The sequence below is a fragment of the Symphalangus syndactylus genome, chromosome 21 (assembly GCF_028878055.3).
Source record: "Symphalangus syndactylus isolate Jambi chromosome 21, NHGRI_mSymSyn1-v2.1_pri, whole genome shotgun sequence".
Classification (NCBI taxonomy): domain Eukaryota; kingdom Metazoa; phylum Chordata; class Mammalia; order Primates; family Hylobatidae; genus Symphalangus; species Symphalangus syndactylus.
Genome location: NC_072443.2, coordinates 33,003,172 through 33,022,798, shown reverse-complemented (window position 1 = coordinate 33,022,798; position 19,627 = coordinate 33,003,172). Strand labels below are relative to the sequence as shown.

Here is a 19,627-nt window from a genome sequence, read left to right as displayed (position 1 = left end):
CCTAGTCTTCTGCCTACAGGCCTACCTGTCAGCTTTTGGGAGACAAATGGGAGATGAGATCTGAGGTTCTCAGCATCTGCTAAGTATACTTTCACTCGGTCTATCTAATCTCGGTAAGGTGCCCCTAACAGCAGTGCGTGGTATGTCTTCCAGTCTAGAAATCCATTGTTATACTCTTTCCAGGGAATAAATATCCAGACCCTGGCAGTTGAGGAGGAGCTGTTGCTGATGGGGATCTAGATGCTACTTCTAGTTCTCTTCTGCCCCTACCCCAACTCTAGAGTTAACTCCTGCCATCAGTCCCTGAGAATTTCAGTGTAGGAATTCTGAATTGCAAATCAGGCTGGCTCTTCTTTCTGGCTTGGGCTTTAGATTGCTTTTCTTTCGTGTGCTGTCATCTGCTTTTCAACTTTTAAAATGCTGATTCTGTTGTTTCCTCTGCCATTCTACCCTTCAAGAGGGAGTTGAAGTACACTCCATCTGTTTCCATATTCCACAATGGAGTATTTTAAAATACAATCCTGTCTATACACATTTGTTATGTGTCTCTTATACAACTAGATTATAGGAGGAAAATGAACTTTTAACTTAGTGTTTTGTAATTTGTCTAGATGAAGAGTGGAATGAAATAGGACAAACGAATAATGTTTTTTGTGTATTTCATAATAAATTGATGTGTTTTTTTTTAATAGGTTGTCGTTCCAATGCCCTCGTGGTTAATAAGAACCAGAGAATCTGTCACAGATGATCCCCAGAAATTTGCAGTGGAATTATCCATAATTTATAAATACTCCCCATTTAAAACTGAAGCAGAATTGATGCAGCAGTTTGATGTGATCTATGGAAAATGTGGTAAGATCATCAAAACTCTGAATTCGATGGAAGTATTTGTTTTCAGTGTCTTATCAAAGACACTGTACATATGTTTTCATTTTTTTTGTTCTTATAATCTCATGTGGATTCACACTGGGGACAGTCATTTATTTTATCCATATGAGCTTTGTCTTAAGAGCATCCAAACATAAATTACTGTAAATCCCAGACACTGGGAGAAGGATGTGTACTTGCGTGAGCTTGGTGAAACTGGGTGAGAAGAGGATGCTATAGGCTATGACCACGGGGACTCCACAGTCTCTGCACTAGATAGCAAAGTTAGGAGACACTTATTGCATCATTTGAGATAGGGTGATAACAGGTATGTAAGAGTTAGCAACTTATAAAATAATAAATTAATGTCTCTGTGGCAAAAAGTTAGCAAAAGCATTGCAGACATTCTTCTCCAGATTAACAGATCTTTTCCCCATTCTTTCCACCTCCACCAACTTTCTGTTCAGCATGTCGAATGCACTGTGTCTACTGAAACAGTTGATCCAGGATTTAGACACAGCCATTTAGCCCATGTTCTTAGCTACTATGCTATTCTGCCTTGTGTTTAAGAACTACCAAAAAGTATAATTAGTTGTCTTCTTAATTTCTCTAATGATCCTGTTTGACTTTGTATCATAATCAACTGGAAATAATTTGGACTTTTTTTGTTAACCATGCCTTGGAGCAAGGGTCAGGAAATTATGGTCTTGGGTCAAATGTGGCCCCATACCTGTTCTTGTAAATAAAGATTTATTGGAACGCAACCACACTCATTCATTTATGTATTCTCCATTGCTGCTTTCATGCTTCAGTGGCAGAGCTGCATTGTGAATAGTTGCGACACAGACCGTATGGCCCACAAAGCCTAAAATATTTACTATCTGGCCCTTTACGGAAAAAATTTACCAACACCTGTTATAGTGTATGAAAACAATACTTCTTATTTGTACAATATTTAAAAACCCTTCTTTGTTTTTATGTGTGTTAAATTCAGTACTACCAGTTAGAGCTTTACCTATAACACAAGCTTGGCTCAGGCTCTTACCAAATTTCATAATGCAAATTATGAAAAGAGTGCCAAAATTTAAAAATCCACATTGAAAGACTTGTGATGAATTGAATAGTAATAAGAGGCACCATACTGTAGAAACTCAGCACTCTTTGGCAGGGAGTGAAATTTGCTATAAGACATATCTTGGCTTAGCCAAAGACTTAGCCAAACATACTATTTACTGAAGTACAAAAGAAAATTTTATGGCAGACTCAGTTCCATAGATGAAATGATAGCACAATGACTAGCATCTAGTGTATTTAAAATACTGACAAGTCAAACATCTATTTTTCTACCAGGTACTTTGCTGGTTATTTATAACTTGAAGCTTCTGCTTAATGGAGAACCAGAGTTGGATGTTAAAACTGACAAAGAAGATATACTGATGGCTGGAGCTCTGGAGGAGTATGTGTGTGTTTGACAGAATGTTTTTCAACAATGGTGGTGAGCTAGAGTTAGGAGCCCTGTGTCCTGGCTCCAGGTCTGAGGTCACTGGGCTTTAGCATTGGGGCAATTCATCTTACCCTAGTTACCAATAAAGTTGGGCTAGGCCAGTGGTTTCCAAACTTTAAGCCTCAGAGTACCCTGGGATGTTTCTTGAGAAGTGCAGGATCTGGGGCCTCATCTTGACCTACTGAGTCAGAATGTCCAAATATCAAGCCTAGGAATCAGTCTTTTTCAAATAATTCAGAGGTGCCAGCATGTTTAGGGACCACTGGAATATAAGACTTCTAAAGCTTTCTAATACCTTGACTCCTAATTTATAGATATTAAAACTGAAAAAAACCTGCAGAGTTTATTATTCATTACAGATCATTAAAAATGGACAGACATCAGGATAGTGTGAAGCAAAAAGGAATATGACCAAGTGGCAATTTTATCACTATTTTCTGCATGAAAAAGTGTGGAGAAAGAATGAAATAGGAACAAAAGCTAGGTTTCTCTAAAATAACATTGTTACTTAAAACTTAGCTTGAGCCTGCAGTTTTTTAGTCTCAGAACACTACAGCTAGAATAGATTGTAAAGGTAATTTAATCCAGTGTGATTTATTTTGTATTTCAGTGTTGTACAATAGAAATATAATGAAAGCCACAACGAGGGACATATTTAACCTTAAATTTTCTAGTAGCCATGTTAAGAAAAGTAAAAAGAATAGGTGAAATTAATTTTAATAATGATTTTATTTAATCCGATATATCTAAAATATTGTCTTTTAAATTTCAATATGAAAAATATTGATGATATTTTATATTCCTTTTTTAATACAAAGTCTTTGAATCCAGTGTGTGTGTTTTGCAACATACAGCACATATGAATTTGGACTAATGCCCAATAGCCACAGGTGGCCAGTAGCTACCATATGTTTTTAGACTAAGGTGTTAAGACCCAAGTAGACATGTCAGGTTACAGAGAACTTCTTTTGCTTTTCCCAATGAGGTGAAATTTAGAAATTTCTTTCCACAGTTGGCAAATAACTGTGTGATAACATGCTTTTAGATGATCTTTTCTCCTTATTTCTGATGTGTGTTTTTTCTCATATTCCAACATGTGGAATTCCTAATATACACATAAATGGAGGGATTTTTTTCTTTTGGAAAAAAATATTCAGCCTAATGGCTGTTCCACAAATGCTGGAAACCCCTGTGCCAGCATTAATATGCCAGTGTCAGAAAGGAGTCCCAGAATTTTCAGCATCTCCACTACTATCTTCCCCTTTTCCTGCTGCCTCTGCCCTTTTGGTTGCCAGCTGGTTCCAAAACCGATATTTTATGCTATTTAAAAGCATTTTGAAACAGTTATCTGTCAGAGTGCCTTGGCATTTCTACACTGGCATTAGAAAACAATACATTATTAGAGGGATAATTTGACAGCTACATCTTTGGAAAGATGTTCTTGCTGTTTCCAGGTTGTGTAATGAAGCCAGAGCTGCTCTAGCCATTTAGACAGTTAATTACACAATAAAGAAAATGAATCAGACCTAAAACATGTACACTTTCACTTTGGCACATAGATCACACTGGATTTTCTAATTTGTTGTTCAGCAATTTTTTTTTTTTAGTTTAATCACAAGAAAAGCCTTTAAAGACAGGGCTAGGATTTTATAAGGAAGAATCGGTGTAAAGAGGATTCATAATTTCTGAACCGAGGATGCTATACATTTCATGGCATCTGACACGAGTTCCGTGATGGTGCCAAGAAGGAATGGCATCACCACCTCCTGAGGGGTAGCAGTGCTTCTGTAGTTTTCTTCTGTAAAAGATTTGCCCTTAATTCCACTTCATTGTTGATTTTGACCTACTGTCTCCTCCCCATCACTCCCAAGCTCCCTTTAAACTTAGAACATAGATTTTTTTTTTTTTTTTTTAGATGGAGTCTCACCCTGTTGCCCAGGCTGGAGTGCAGTGGTGCCATCTTGGCTCACTGCAACCTCTGCCTCCTGGGTTCAAGCAATTCTCATGCCTCAGCCTCCCAAGTAGCTGGGATTACAGGCATGCGCCACCCTGCCCGGCTAATTTTTTGTATTTTTAGTAGACACGGGGTTTCACCATGTTGGCCAGGCTGGTCTTGAACTCCTGACTTCAGGTGATCTGCCCCCCTCAGCCTCCCAAAGTGCTGGGATTACAGGCATGAGCCACCGCACCTGGCCAACATACATGTATTTTTAACTTGCTAAAAAATAGTACATAGTTTGCCACACAAGGTTATGCATAATGGTGTGGTCCCATGGGTTCTAACATTAACACCCAATTACTCTTCAGTAAGAGACTAGAAAAGACATTAATTCTTAGTCCTAAAGGATTAGTTCTGGTCCAAGGTGGATCTTTTTTCTGAGTCCTCTTTCATTTATGGCTTCTGACATTTGAACCTCTAATCTGGTGCAGTTTATAATATAACACATTTTTTACCATTTCTTTTCTTGGTGATTATTGTATCTCCTTATCTCTACTGGGTAGGATTCTACAGCTGTCCAAAACAATTTTCAAATCTTGAAACTATGTAATTTTCAGGTTTGGTCTTAGATAGTAGAGTCCTGCTGATTCTGAAAATAATTTAATTTTCTGTATAGGAATGTGAAAATTCAAACTTTCAAGCCGTATTGGCCTCCGGGAAGAGGTGTTTTGGCATTATTTATTTCACATAGTTCTTGTGAACATTTGACATTGTGTGTTTTTTTTTTTTTTTTTGAGACAGAGTTTTGCTCTTGTTGCCCAGGCTGGAGTGTAGTGGTGCGGTCTCAGCTCACTGCAATTTCTGCCTCCTGGGTTCAAGCGATTCTCCCAACCCAGCCTCCCAAGTAGCTGGGATTACAGGCATGTGCCACCACTCCAGGCTAATTTTTTTGTATTTTTGGTAGAGATGGGGTTTCACCATGTTGGTTAGGCTGGTCTCGAACTTCTAACCTCAGGTGATCCACCCACCTTGGCCTCCCAAAGTGCTGAGATTACAGGCGTGAGTCACTGCTCCCGGCTTTGACAACAGTTTTAAACATAGGATTCAAAACTTTTTATCATTCTGCTTTGGGCTGAGGCACTAACAGCAGTAATCAGACCAGTGGCAGGGTCTTCTTTCAAGATGACAATCACATCAAGAGAATTTCCGTAGAAGTGATGTTCAAGCACATGATCAGTGGTGGCCTGTGGTTTGGCAAGGTGACCTGTTTCCATTTAAATTAAAAAAAAATTTCAAATACATCGCAGTCATCAGAATTTCAGAATGCACATGATACACAAGTCTGCATTTTATGTGTGAAATATTAAATTGAATTTTGAAATTGTGAATATGACTTATGGAGAGTGCCAGGGAATGATACATAGGTTCCAGGGCTATATGCAGAAAGTGAGTTGAATTTGCAGGGTAAAAATTATCTTAAATTTACATGTTGCCGTAAACTTAGGCAGTGTTTCCTGAAAGGGAAGAAGATACAAAAAATAACTTTGTAAAAAATCAAAAGAAAGTCAAGAGTTTGAAACAAAGGGTGGGGGTAATGCCAAGAATACTGAACAGTGAAGAAAATGAAAGTGGGCTAATGACAGAAAACAAGATGTTTCTTCAGGGCTGAGCTAGGTGTGTTTACTAATTTATGTTGTGGTAATTTTTTGGAACTCTGGACCCAAATCCCACATCTCAAACTTTTGTAGATGTTTTCTTCCATTAAGTTGTATTTTTTTCTCTTTGAATAGTCCATTTGTGCAAAACAAAATCCTTAGTTAATTCTTTCCCTCTATCTTATTGGTGGCTTTTAGTAAACTTCATTTACAGTCATACGGATGATTAAAGTTTAGAGTTGTTTTCAGAAGTCCTTTATTGAGTAGGTACGGAAGATAACAGGCTAGTGGAGAGTTTTAAAATGAGTCACTGCCCATCATGACCTCCTATGTGGTTAGTATGGATTCTCATCTGTGAAATCTACAGGACTGTAATTCTACTTTGGCATTCCTTACATAGAGATCTTATTTCATTCATAGGACATAGACCTCTTTATGTGGATACCAGGATGGAATCTTAATTTGGATTTTAAAATTACATGTAAGATATGCCACTGAATTGGATCCAAGCATTACTTTTCTTTTAGACTTTTATTTTAGGTTCAGGGGTACACATGTAGGTTTGTTATGTAGGTAAACTCATGTCACAGAGGTTTGTTTTACAGATTATTTCATCACTCAGGTATTAAGCCCAATAGCCAACAGTTACCTTTTCTGCTCCTTTCCCTCCTCCCATCCTCCACGCTGAAGACCCCAGTGTCTGTTGTTTCCTTCAGTGTGTCCATGTGTTCCCATTATTTAGCTTGCACTTGTAAGTGAGAACCTGCAGTATTTAGTTTTCTGTTCCTGTATTAGTTTGCTAAAGATAACAGCCTCCAGCTCTATCCATATTCCTGCAAAAGACATGATCTCGTTCTTTTTTATGGCGGCATAGTATTCCATGGTATATGTACCACATTTTCTTTATCCAATCTGTCATTTATGGACATTTAGGTTCCATATCTTTGCTACTGTGATATAGTAAATAGTGCTACAGTGAGCATTTGCATGCATGTGTCTTCATGACAGAATGCTTTATATTATTCTGGGTATATACCCAGTAATGGGGTCCTGGGTTGAATGGTAGTTCTACTTTTTAGCTCTTTGAGGAATTGCCATACTACTTTCCACTATGGTTGAACTAGTACACTCCCACTAACAGTGTATAAGTATTCGTTTTTCTCTGCAGCCTCTCCAGCATTTGTAATTTTTCGACATTTTAATAATAGCCATTCTGACTGGTGTGAGATGGTAGGTTTTGATTTGTATTTCTCTGATGATCAGTGATATTGAGCTTTTTTTCATATGCTTGTTGGCTGAATGTATGTCTTCTTTTGAAAAATGTTCATGTCCTTTGCCCATTTTTTAATGGGTTGTTTCTTTTTCTCTTGTAAGTTTAAGTTTCTTATAAATGCTCGATATTAGACCTTTGTCAGATGCATAGTTTGCAAATACTTTCTCCCTCCCTGTTTACTTTGTTGATGGTTTCTTTTGCTGTGCAGAAGCTCTTAAGTTTAATTAGATCCCACTTGTCAATTTTTGCTTTTGTTGTAATAGCTTTTGGTGTCTTGTCATGAAATCTGTGCCTGTTCCTATGTCCAGGATGGTATTACCTAGGTTGTCTTCAGGGTTTTTATAGTTTTGGGTTTTACATTTAAGTCTTTAATCCATCCTGAGTTAATTTTTGTATGTGGTATAAGGAAGGGGTCCCACTTCAATCTTCTGCATATGGCTAGCCAGTTATCCCAGCACCATTTATTGAAGAGGGAGTCTTTTCTCATTGCTTCTTTTTGTCAGCTTTGTTGATGATCAGATGGTTGTAGGTGTGCAGCCTTATTTCTGGGCTCTCTGTTCTGTTTCATTGATCTGTGTGTCTGTTTTTGTACCAGTACCATGCTGTTTTGGTTACTGTACCCCTTTAGTATAATTTGAAGTCGGGTAATGCGATGCCTCCAGCTTTGTTCTTTTTGCTTAGGATTGCTTTGGCTATTCAGGCTCTTTTTTGGTTCCATATGAATTTTAAGATAATTTTTTCTAGTTCTGTGAAGAATGTCATTGGTAGTTTGACAGGAATAGCATTGAATCTGTAAATTGCTTTGGGCAGTAAGGTCATTTTAATGATATTGATTCTTCCTATACAGGAGCATGTGATGTTTTTCCATTTGTTTGTGTCTTCTCTGATTTATTTGAGCAGTGTTTTGTAATTCTCCTTGTGGAAATCTTTTACCTTCCTAGTTAGGCATATTTCTAGGTATTTTATTCTTTTTGTGGCAATTGTGAATGAGATTGCCTTCCTGATTTGGCTCTTGGCTTGGCTGTTGTTAACGTGTAGGAATATTAGTGACTTTTGTACATTGATTTTGTATCTGCAACTTTGCTGAAGTTGTTTATTAGCCGAAGGAGCTTTTGGGCTGAGACTGTGGGGTTTTCTAGATATAGAGTCATGTCATTTGCAAATACACACAGTTTGGCTTCCTCTCTTCCTATTTGGATGCCTTTTATTTCTTTCTCTTGCCTGATTGCCAAGCAATAGTTTTCTTTTTTTTTGAGACAGAGTCTTGCTGTCGCCCAGGCTGGAGTGTAGTGGCGCGATCTCGGCTTACTGCAGGCTCCGCCCCCGGGGTTCACGCCATTCTCCTGCCTCAGCCTCCCAAGTAGCTGGGACTACTACAGGCGCCCGCCACCTCGCCCGGCTAATTTTTTGTATTTTTTAGTAGAGACGGGGTTTCACTGTGTTAGCCAGGATGGTCTCGATCTCCTGACCTTGTGATCCACCCGCCTCAGCCTCCCAAAGTGCTGGGATTACAGACGTGAGCCACCGCGCCCGGCCACCAAGCAATAGTTTTCTTTACTTCTCGTATACCTCACTCTCCCTTGTTGTTTGCCAGGTGGTTCAGCACCTGTTCAAGAGGCATTAATTTTAGGGGCAGAGGATGGAGTGGGAATGAAGGGAGGAGCTTCAATTAGTATTACAAATATTAACTCGTTGAAAAATATTTAAACTTTCATAAATAGGTAAAGCAATATAAAATTATGTCCTCATTCTCCACCTCAGCTCCCCCAATCTCTCTTCTACTGTAGAAATTATTTTGCTACTTGGGATTTAAATCTATCTTCTAGATATTATCTGTCTCTTTACGTTAGATTTAACTTACCCTTTTTAAAATTTTGAAATAATTTGACTTTTCAAAGTTTTAAAGATAATACAGAAGATTCCCATGTATCTTTCACCCAGATTTCCCAAATGTCGTTATTTTACCAAAATCTGAAAAAAATTAGAAATTTGAAACATATCTATCCCAAGTGTTTCAGATAAGGGATGGTCCGCCTGTACATCAGTACTTCTCTGTTGATGGGCATTCAGGTTGATTTTAATTTTTCACTTTTGGGAACAATGTCAGTCTTTATACTTAAATTGTTAGACACTTAGACAAGTATTTATTTACTGTTGATTCTCAGAGATAATATTACTGGGTTAAGTGGTTGTAATTTTCCTCAATGGTGGCATTTTGCAAACCTAAAGTACAATATGATAACCAGGACATGAACACAATCCATCAGGTTTGATACAAATCCACCAATGCATCACTACAAATATCCCCTATATTACCCTTTATAATTATACACACCTCCTTCTTTCTCCATCAACTCGACTTAAAAAATCCTTTAAAAAAGTGTATTGGTAGATAATAGATACACATACATTCATATAATTTGTAAAGTTAAAATAGAGGTAATTGAGATATTTGTCCCCTTAAATATTTCTTTTCTTTATGCTACAAACATTCTAATTATTCTCTTCTAGCTATTTTGAATTGTACCATAGATGATTGTTAACTATAGTTACCCTATTGATCTATTGAACAGTAGGTCTTATTTCTTCCCTTTAACTGTATATTTCATCCCATTAAATCAACCTTTCTTCATCTCCACCCTATTACCTTGCCTCTGGTAACTACCAGTCTGCTGTCTATCTTAATGAGATCCACCTTTTTAGCTCCTACATATGAGTGAGAACATGTTATATTAGTCATTCTGTGCTTGACTTATTTCACTTTACGTAATGACCTCCAATTCCATCCATGTTGCTACAGTGACAGGATTCATACTTTTTATGGCTGAATAGTATTCTATTGTGTATATGTACAACATTTCTTTATGCATTCAGCCACTATGGGCACTTAGGTTGATTCCATATTTTGGCTATTGTGAATAGTGCTACAATAAACATGGGAATACAGATATCTCTTTGATAGGTTCAGTTTCTTTCCAGTAATGGAATTGCTGGATCTCATAGTAGTTCTATTTTTAGTTTTTCGAGGAGCCTTCATGCTATTCTCCAAAATGGCTGTACTAATTTACATTTCTACCAACAGCATCCAAGGGTTCCCCTTTCTCCACATCCTCACCAGTATCCGTTATTCCCTGTCTTTTGATAAAAGCCATTTTAATTGGGGTTGGATGATATCTCATTGTGGTTTTGTTTACATTTCTCTGATGATTAGTGATGTTGAGCATTTTTCCATATACCTTTGGCTATTTGTATGTTGTCTTTTGAGAAATGTCTATTCAGGTCTTTTGCGCATTTTAAAATTAGATTATTTGGTATTTTGCCATTGAGTTGTTTGAGCTTCTTACATATTCTGGATATTAATCCTCTGTCAGATGGATAGTTTGCAAATATTTTCTCCTATTCTGCAGGTTGTCTCATCACTTTGTTGATTGTCTTCTTTGCAGAAACATTTTAGCTTGATGTAATGCCATTTGTCTATTTTTAATTACCTTCACTTTTGAGTTCTTACACACACACAGACACATAGACAGACATACACACACACATACACAGACACATACACAGACAGACAGACAGACACACACACCCCTTTGCTCAGATCAATTTCATGGAGAGTTTCCCCATTGTTTTCTAACTGGCTTTCTAGTAGTTTCATAGTTTTTGGTCTTACATTTAAATCTTTAATCCATTTTGATTTGATGTTTGTATATGGTGAGAGATAGGGGTCTAGTTTCATTCTTTTGCATATGTATATTCAGTTTTCCCAGCACCATTTGTGGAAGAACTGTCCTTTCCCCTTTGCACATTTTTGATGGCTTTGTCAAAAATGAGTTGGCCATAAAGCATGGATTTATATCTGGGTTGTGTCTTCTTCTGTTCCATTGTTCTGTGTCTGTTTTTATGCCAATACCATGCTGATTTGGTTACTATAATTTCATAGTGTATTTTGAAGTCATGTGGTGTGATGTTCTTTGTTCTTTTTGCTCAGGATTGCTTTGGCTATTGAGTGTCTTCTGTGGTTCCATATAAATTTTAGGATTGTTTTTCTATTTTGGTGAAGAATACCACTGGTATTTTGATATTGTATTGAATGTGTAAATTGCTTTGGGTGGTATTTAATATTCAACAACATTAATTCTTCCAATTCATGAGTGAGGAATATCTTTGCATTATGTTTTGCATTCTCTTCAATTTCTTTCATCAGTAATTTATAATTTTCTTTGTATAGATCTTTCACTTCTTTGGTTAAATTGACTTCTAGGTGTTTTATATTCTTTGTAGCTATTATAAATGGGATTGCTTTCTTGATTTCGTTTTTAGACTGTTTACTGGTGGCATATAGAAATGCTACTAATTGTATGCAGCTTTTGTATTCTACCACTTTACTGAATTCATTTATCAGTTCTAACAGTTTGCTAGTGGTATCTTTAGTTTTTTCTTAATACAAGGTCACGTCATTCTCAAACAAGGCTAATTTGACTTCTTTCTTTCTGGTTTGAATGCCCCATATTTCTTTCTCTTGCCTAATTGCTATGGCCAGGACTTCCAGTATTCTGAATAAAAGTGGTGACAGTGAGTGTCCCTATGTTATTTCAGATCTTAGAGGAAAGGCTTTCAATTTCTCCTCATTCAGTATAATGTTAACTATGTGTTTATCATACATAGTTTTTATTATATAGAGGTATGTTACTTCTTTACACAGTTTGTTAAGGGTTTTTATCATAAAGGGATCTGGAATTTTATCAAATGATTTTTCATCGTCAATTGAAATGATCCTATGGTTTTCTCCTTGATTCTGTTAATGTGGTGTTTCGTGTTTATTTATTTGCATATGTTCAACCATCCTTCCATCCCTGGGATGAATCTCATTTGATAAAGATGAATGATCTTTTTAATGTGTTGATGAATTCGATTTGCTTGTATTTTGTTGAGGATTTTTACATCTGTCTTCATCAGTGATATTGGCCTGTAGTTTTCCTTTTTGGTTGTATTTGTCTGGTTTTGGTGTCAGGGCAATGCTGGCCTTGTGGAATGAGTTTGAAAGAATTCCTTCCATTTACAGCGGCACTATTCACAATAGCAAAGACTTGGAACCAACCTAAATGTCCAACAATGATAGACTGGATTAAGAAAATGTGGCACATACACACCGTGGAATACTATGCAGCCATAAAAATGATGAGTTCATGTCCTTTGTAGGGACATGGATGAAGCTGGAAACCATCATTCTCAGCAAACCATCGCAAGGACAAAAAACCAAATGCCACATGTTCTCACTCACAGGTGAGAATTGAACAATGAGAACACATGGACACAGGAAGGGGAACATCAGACACCAGGGCCTGTTGTGGGGTGGGGGGAGGGGGGAGGGATAGCATTAGGAGATATACCTAATGTTAAATGACGAGTTAATGGGTGCAGCACACCAACATGGCACATGTATACATATGTGACAAACCTGCACGTTGTGCACATGTACCCTAAAACTTAAAGTATAATAATAATAAAATTAAAAAAAAATTCCTTCCCCTTCAATTTTTTTGAAGAGTTTGAGTAGAATTGGTATTAGTTCTTCTTTAAATGTTTGGTACAATTCAGCAGTGAAGACATCAGGTCCTGGGATTTTCTTTGATGGGCACTTTCTTATTACAGGCGTGAGCCACCACGCCTAGCAGTATATTACTATCTCTTTAACAGGTTGCTGTAGATATTATTGTTTTTGATAGATTTGTCTTTTGGGTTTCCTACTAGCATAATGAGTAGATTGTGCACCACAATTATAGTATTCTGGGTTTGTTCATGTAGTTAATTTTACCAGTGGACCTTATATCTCGAAAAGATTTTTTTTTCCTTAGTATTTTGTTTTTTTCAGATTGAAAAAATACCTTTAGCATTTCTTGTATGATGGGTGTGCTGGTGATGAAATCTTTCAGCTTTTGTTTGTCTAGGAAATGCTTTATCTGTCTTTTATACTTGAAGGATAGCTTTGCTGGATGCAGTATTCTTGAATAGCAGCATTTTTTTCAGCACTTTGGAAATATTGTTTCAGTCTACTGGCCTGTATGGTTTCCATTGAAAAGTATATTGCTAGACGAATTGGAGTTCCTTTACATGTTACTTGCTTCTTTCCTCTTGCTGCTTTTAGGATTCTTTGTCTTTGACTATTGAGAGTTTGATTCTTTTTTTTCTATTATACTTTAAGTTTTAGGGTACGTGTGCACAACGTGCAGGTTTGTTACATATATATACAACCCTTCATACTAAAAACTCTCAATAAATTAGGTATTGATGGGACATGTCTCAAAATAATAAGAGCTATCTATGACAAACCCACAGCCAATATACTGAATAGACAAAAACTGGAAGCATTCCCTTTGAAGACTAACACAAGACAGGGATGCCCTCTGTCACCACTCCTATTCAACATAGTGTTGGAAGTTCTGGCCAGGACAATCAGGCAGGAGAAGGGAATAAAGGGCATTCAATTAGGAAAAGAGGAAGTCAAATTGTCCCTGTTTGCAGATGACATGATTGTATATCTAGAAAACCCCATCGTCTCAGCCCAAAATCTCCTTAATCTCATAAGCAACTTCAGCAAAGTCTCAGGATACAAAATCAATGTGCAAAAATCACAAGCATTCTTACACACCAATCACAGACAGAGAGCCAAATCATGAGTGAACTCCCACTCACAATTGCTTCGAAGAGAATGAAATACCTAGGAATCCAACTTACAAGGGATGTGAAGGACCTCTTCAAGGAGAACTACAAACCACTGCTCAATGAAATAAAAGAGGATACAAACAAATGGAAAAACATTCCATGCTCATGGGTAGGAAGAATCAGTATCGTGAAAATGGCCATACTGCCGAAGGTAATTTATAGATTCAATGCCATCCCCATCAAGCTACCAATGACTTTCTTCACAGAATTGGAAAAAACTACTTTAAAGTTTATATGGAATCAAAAAAGAGCCTGCATTGCCAAGTCAATCCTAAGCCAAAAGAACAAAGCTGGAGGCATTGTAATATAGTTTGAAGTCAGGCACGCTACCTGACTTCAAACTATATTACAAGGCTACAGTAACCAAAACAGCATGGTGCTGGTACCAAAACAGAGATACAGATCAATGGAACAGAGCAGAGCCCTCAGAAATAATGCCACATATCTACAACTATCTGATCTTTGACAAACCTGACAAGAAGAAGAAATGGGGAAAGGATTCCCTATTTAATAAATGGTGCTGGGAAAACTGGCTAGCCATATGTAGAAAGCTGAAACTGGATCCCTTCCTTACACCTTATACAACAATTAATTCAAGATGGATTAAAGACTTACATGTCAAACCTAAAACCATAAAAACCCTAGAAGAAAACCTAGGCAATACCATTCAGGACATAGGCATGAGCAAGGACTTCATGTCTAAAACATCAAAAGCAATGGCAACAAAAGCCAAAATTGACAAATGTGATCTAATCAAACTAAAGAGCTTCTGCATAGCCTAAGAAACTACCATCAGAGTGAACAGGCAGCCTACAGAATGGGAGAAAATTTTTGCAATCTACTCATCTGACTAAGGGCTAATATCCAGAATCTACAATGAACTCAAACAAATTTACAAGAAAAAACAAACAATCCCATCAAAAAGTGGGCGAAGGATATGAACAGACACTTCTCAAAAGAAGACATTTATGCAACCAAAAGACACATGAAAAAATGCTCATCATCACTGGCCATCAGAGAAATGCAAATCAAAACCACAATGAGATACCATCTCACACCAGTTAGAATGGCCATCATTAAAAAGTCAGGAAACAACAGGTGCTGGAGAGGATGTGGAGAAATAGAAACACTTTTACACCATTGGTGGGACTGTAAACTAGTTCAACCATTGTGAAAGTTGGTGTGGCGATTCCTCAGGGATCTAGAACTAGAAATACCATTTGACCCAGCCATCCCATTACTGGGTATATACCCAAAGGATTATAAATCATGCTGCTATAAAGACACATGCACACGTGTGTTTGTTGCGGCACTCTTCACAATAGCAAAGACTTGGAACCAACCCAAATGTCCAACAGTGATAGACTGGATTAAGAAAATGTGCACATACACACCATGGAATACTATGCAGCCATAAAAATGATGAGTTCATGTCCTTTGTAGGGACATGGATGAAGCTGGAAACCATCATTCTCAGCCAACCATTGCAAGGACAAAAAACCAAACACCGTGTGTTCTCACTCATAGGTGGGAATTGAACAATGAGAACACGTGGACACAGGAAGGGGAACATCAGACACCGGGGCCTGTTGTGAGGTAGGGGGAGGGGGGAGTGATAGCATTAGGAGATATACCTAATGCTAAATGATGGGTTAATGGGTGCAGCACACCAACATGGCACCTGTATATATATGTAACAAACCTGCACGTTGTGCACATGTACCCTAAAACTTAAAAGTATAATAATAATAATAAAAAAAGAACTGTTACTGTTGTTTATTTCTAAATAGCTTATAATTTTATTTTGATTTCCTCTTATTCAAGAGTTGCTTTTTAAAAATGTTTTAAAAAATCTACTAGTGCATAGGTTTGCCTTTTGGAGAGAGGAGTCAGGTATCTTTTTATTGTTGCTCTAATTGTATGGTGGTCAGAGAATCTAGCCTGTGTTATATCTGCTCTTTGTAATCTGTTCAGATTTTCTTATGGCCTTATGTCTTAAACATTTTTTTAAAAGTGAATCTCTGATAGGGACAGAGCTGTATCCATTTCATTTACATACATATTTTAATTAAGTATTCAAATCTTCTATGTCTTTTTTTCTTCTTCATTACTCGGTTTCTGAGAGCAGTATGTTAGAATCTTCTACAATATTTATTGCTATGTACATGTATTTTGTATTTCTACTAGTTTTTGCTCTCTGTTTTTCTGAGTCATTAGATTGTGACTTATGTGTCATCTTAAGTGAAGCTCTTATTAATACATACTGCCCATCTGTGTCTGTTATTTCCCCCACTTCATTTCTTTTTTGTCTAATATTAATCTCTCTATACTTGCTTTCTTTTGGTTAACATTTTCCTACTATGTATTTTGCCACCACTTTCTTTCCAGCAGTGATATTTTGATTTTGATTTGTCTCTTACAAACAGCATATAACTAGATTTTTTTTGCTTATTCTAACTGCTTCTGTCTTTTAGCTAATTCACACTTACTGTGACGTCTGCTATGGCTGGACTTACTCTGCCTGCTTATACTTTGTATTTGCCTTGCTTCTATTGTTGTTATTTGAGCTTTCTTATTTTTTAATTTATTTTGTTCTGCTTTATTTTTTCTCTCCCCCCTTTTTGATAATAATTGAGTTGTGGTTTTTTTCCCAAAAGGAAAAGTTTATTTTTTTCTATTCTAATGATTTGCAAATTAGTTGCTCCATTATATACTTTCAGTGGATTACTTTTACATTTTTAATAAACATGTCTAAACTTATTTTATTATCAAACTGTAGAGTTAATTAGTATGTATTTCATTTCACAAATAAGGTATGGTCTTAGTATGCATTTATCTTTCTTCCTTTCCAGTTCCACCTATTAAAATTATTTTATGTAGGATTTTAATTACACACTTTTATTACATCAGACATGAACAATTATTTACACTAAATTATAAAATTTGTTTTGTGTGTGTTTGTTTACTACTATATCTTCCATCCTGTATCTTCTTTCTTGGATTTATTAGTTAATTTGCTTTATTATATCCCGAAATGATTCTTTCAGTCTGTTGGAAGATTTGTATCTCTACAAGTGTCTTTATTTTTCCCTTCCACTTCAATATTTGTTTAAATGGTTATAGAAATATTGGTTCAAAAATAGTTTTCATTAGAACTATTTGCTTCTTTGACTTCTTGAATACATGTTGCTGATTAGAAGTCTGACAGAAATGTAATTACCAAATGGTTGTAAATTACTTATTTTTTTCTTCTGGAGAACTTTCAGGATTTTCTCTCTTTTTTTTTTTAATACTTTAAGTTCTGGGATACATGTGCAGAACGTGCAGGTTTGTTACATAGGTATACACATGCCATGGTGGTTTGCTGCACCCATCAACCTGTCATCTACGTTAGGTGTTTCTCCTAATGCTATCCCTTCCCTAGCCCCCGATCTCCTGCCAGGCCCTGGTGTGTTATGTTCCCCTCTGTGTCCGTGTGTTCTCATTGTCCAGCTCCCACTTATGAGTGAGAACATGTGGTATTTGGTTTTCTGTTCCTGTGTTAGTTTGCTGAGGGTGATGGTTTCCAGCTTCATCCATGTCCCTGCAAAGGACATGAACTCATCCTTTGTTATGGCTGCATAGTATTCCATGGTGTATATGTGCCACATTTTCTTTATGCAGTCTGTCATTGATAAGCATTTGGGTTTGTTCCAAGTCTTTGCCATTGTGAATAGTGCTGCAAAAAACATACGTGTGCACATGTCTTTATAGTAGTATAATTTATAATTATTTGGGTGTATACCCAGTAATGGGATTGCTGGGTCAAATGGTATTTCTGGTTCTAGATTCTTGAGGAATTGCCACACTGTCTTCCACAATGGTTGAACTAATTTACACTCTCACCAACAGTGTAAAAGTGTTCCTGTTTCTCCCCATCCTCTCCGGTATCTGTTTCCTGACTTTTTAATGATTGCCATTCTAACTGGCGTGAGATGGTATCTCTTTGTGGTTTTGATTTGCATTTCTCTAATGACCAGTGATGATGAGCTTTTTTTTCGTATGTTTGTTGGCCACCTAAATGTCTTCTTTTGAGAAGTGTCTGTTCATATCCTTTGCTCACTTTTTGATGGGGTTGTTTTTTTCTTGTAAATTTGTTTAAGTTCCTTGTAGATTCTGGATATTAGCCCTTTGTTAGATGGATAGATTGCAAAAATTTCCCCCCATTCTGTAGGTTGCCTATTCACTCTGATGATAGTTTCTTTTGCTGTGCAGAAACTCTGTAGTTTGATTAGATCCCATTTGTCAATTTTGGCTTTTGTGGCCATTGCTTTTGGTGTTTTCATTCCATGCTCATGGATAGGAAGAATCAATATTGTGAAAATGGCCATACTGCTCAATGTAATTTATAGATTCAATGCTATCCCCATCAAGCTACCATTGACTTTCTTCACAGAATTAAAAACAACTACTTTAAATTCCATATGGAACCAAAATAAGAGCCCATATAGCCAAGACAATCCTAAGCAAAAAGAACAATGGAGGCATCATGCTACCTGACTTCAAACTATACTACAAGGCTACAGTAATCAAAACAGTATGGTACTGGTACCAAAACAGATATATAGACCAGTGGAACAGAACAGAGGCCTCAGAAATAATGTGACACATCTACAACCATCTGATCTTTGACAAACCTGACAAAAACAGGCAATGTGGAAAGGATTCCCTATTTAATAAATAGTGTTGGGAAATTGGCTAGCCATATGCAGAACTGAAACTGGACCCCTTTCTTACACCTTATACAAAAATTAAGATGGATTAAAGACTTAAACATAAGACCTAAAACCATAAAAACTCTAGAGGAAAACCTAGGCAATACCATTCGGGATGTAGGCATGGGCAAATATTTTCTCTTAACTTTTAATAATTCCCATTGTGTGTCTGTCAGTGGGTCATACAGTTTTCTTATTCTTCACACTATTTCTTTTTTTTATTATTATACTTTAGGTTTTAGGGTACATGTGCACAATGTGCAGGTTAGTTACATATGTATCCATGTGCCATGTTGGTTTGCTACACCCATTGACTCATCATTTAGCATTAGGTCTATCTCCTAATGCTGTCCCTCCCCCCTCCCTGCAACCCACAACAGTCCCCGGAGTGTGATGTTCCCCTTTCTGTGTCCATGAGTTCTCATTGTTCAATTCCCACCTATGAGTGAGTACATGCGGTGTTTGGTTTTTTGTCCTTGCGATAGTTTACTGAGAATGATGTTTTCCAGTTTCATCCATGTCCCTACAAAGGACATGAACTCATCATTTTTTATGGCTGCATAGTATTCCATGGTGTATATGTGCCACATTTTCTTAATTTTCTTCACACTATTAATAGTCTTCCTTGAATTTCAGCGGGAGAATAATATATATTCTTAGTCTACTAGCCTGATTCTGTAAATGTCTTCATTTTTCCAAAAGGATATTCTTTTACATAATGGCATGATCTATCAGCAGAGACATTAAGTGTAATTGAATGGCTGGGAGATATTGGTTGTCTACTGCCATATGACTTATTTTGTACAGTGACATATGTATAGAACTAGAAAACATGGACATCAGATCTTTGAATTCAGTTCTGTAGGATCAAATTGAAGAGACCAGAACTCTAAGTTGATATGCCATCAAGTG

At 36.9% G+C, this 19,627-nt stretch overlaps 1 protein-coding gene across 2 annotated transcripts in view; it reads left to right on the top strand.

The window, feature by feature from the left end:
- The window catches only part of MORC1 (MORC family CW-type zinc finger 1), a 180,141-nt gene that overhangs the window by 22,551 nt on the left and 137,963 nt on the right, over positions 1–19,627 (top strand). For both annotated transcript variants that reach the window (XM_055259777.2, XM_055259776.2), the window contains exons 7-8: positions 693–852; positions 2,218–2,323. In XM_055259777.2, the coding sequence (XP_055115752.1) occupies positions 693–852; positions 2,218–2,323 (266 nt within the window). The remainder of the gene's footprint in view (positions 1–692; positions 853–2,217; positions 2,324–19,627) is intronic.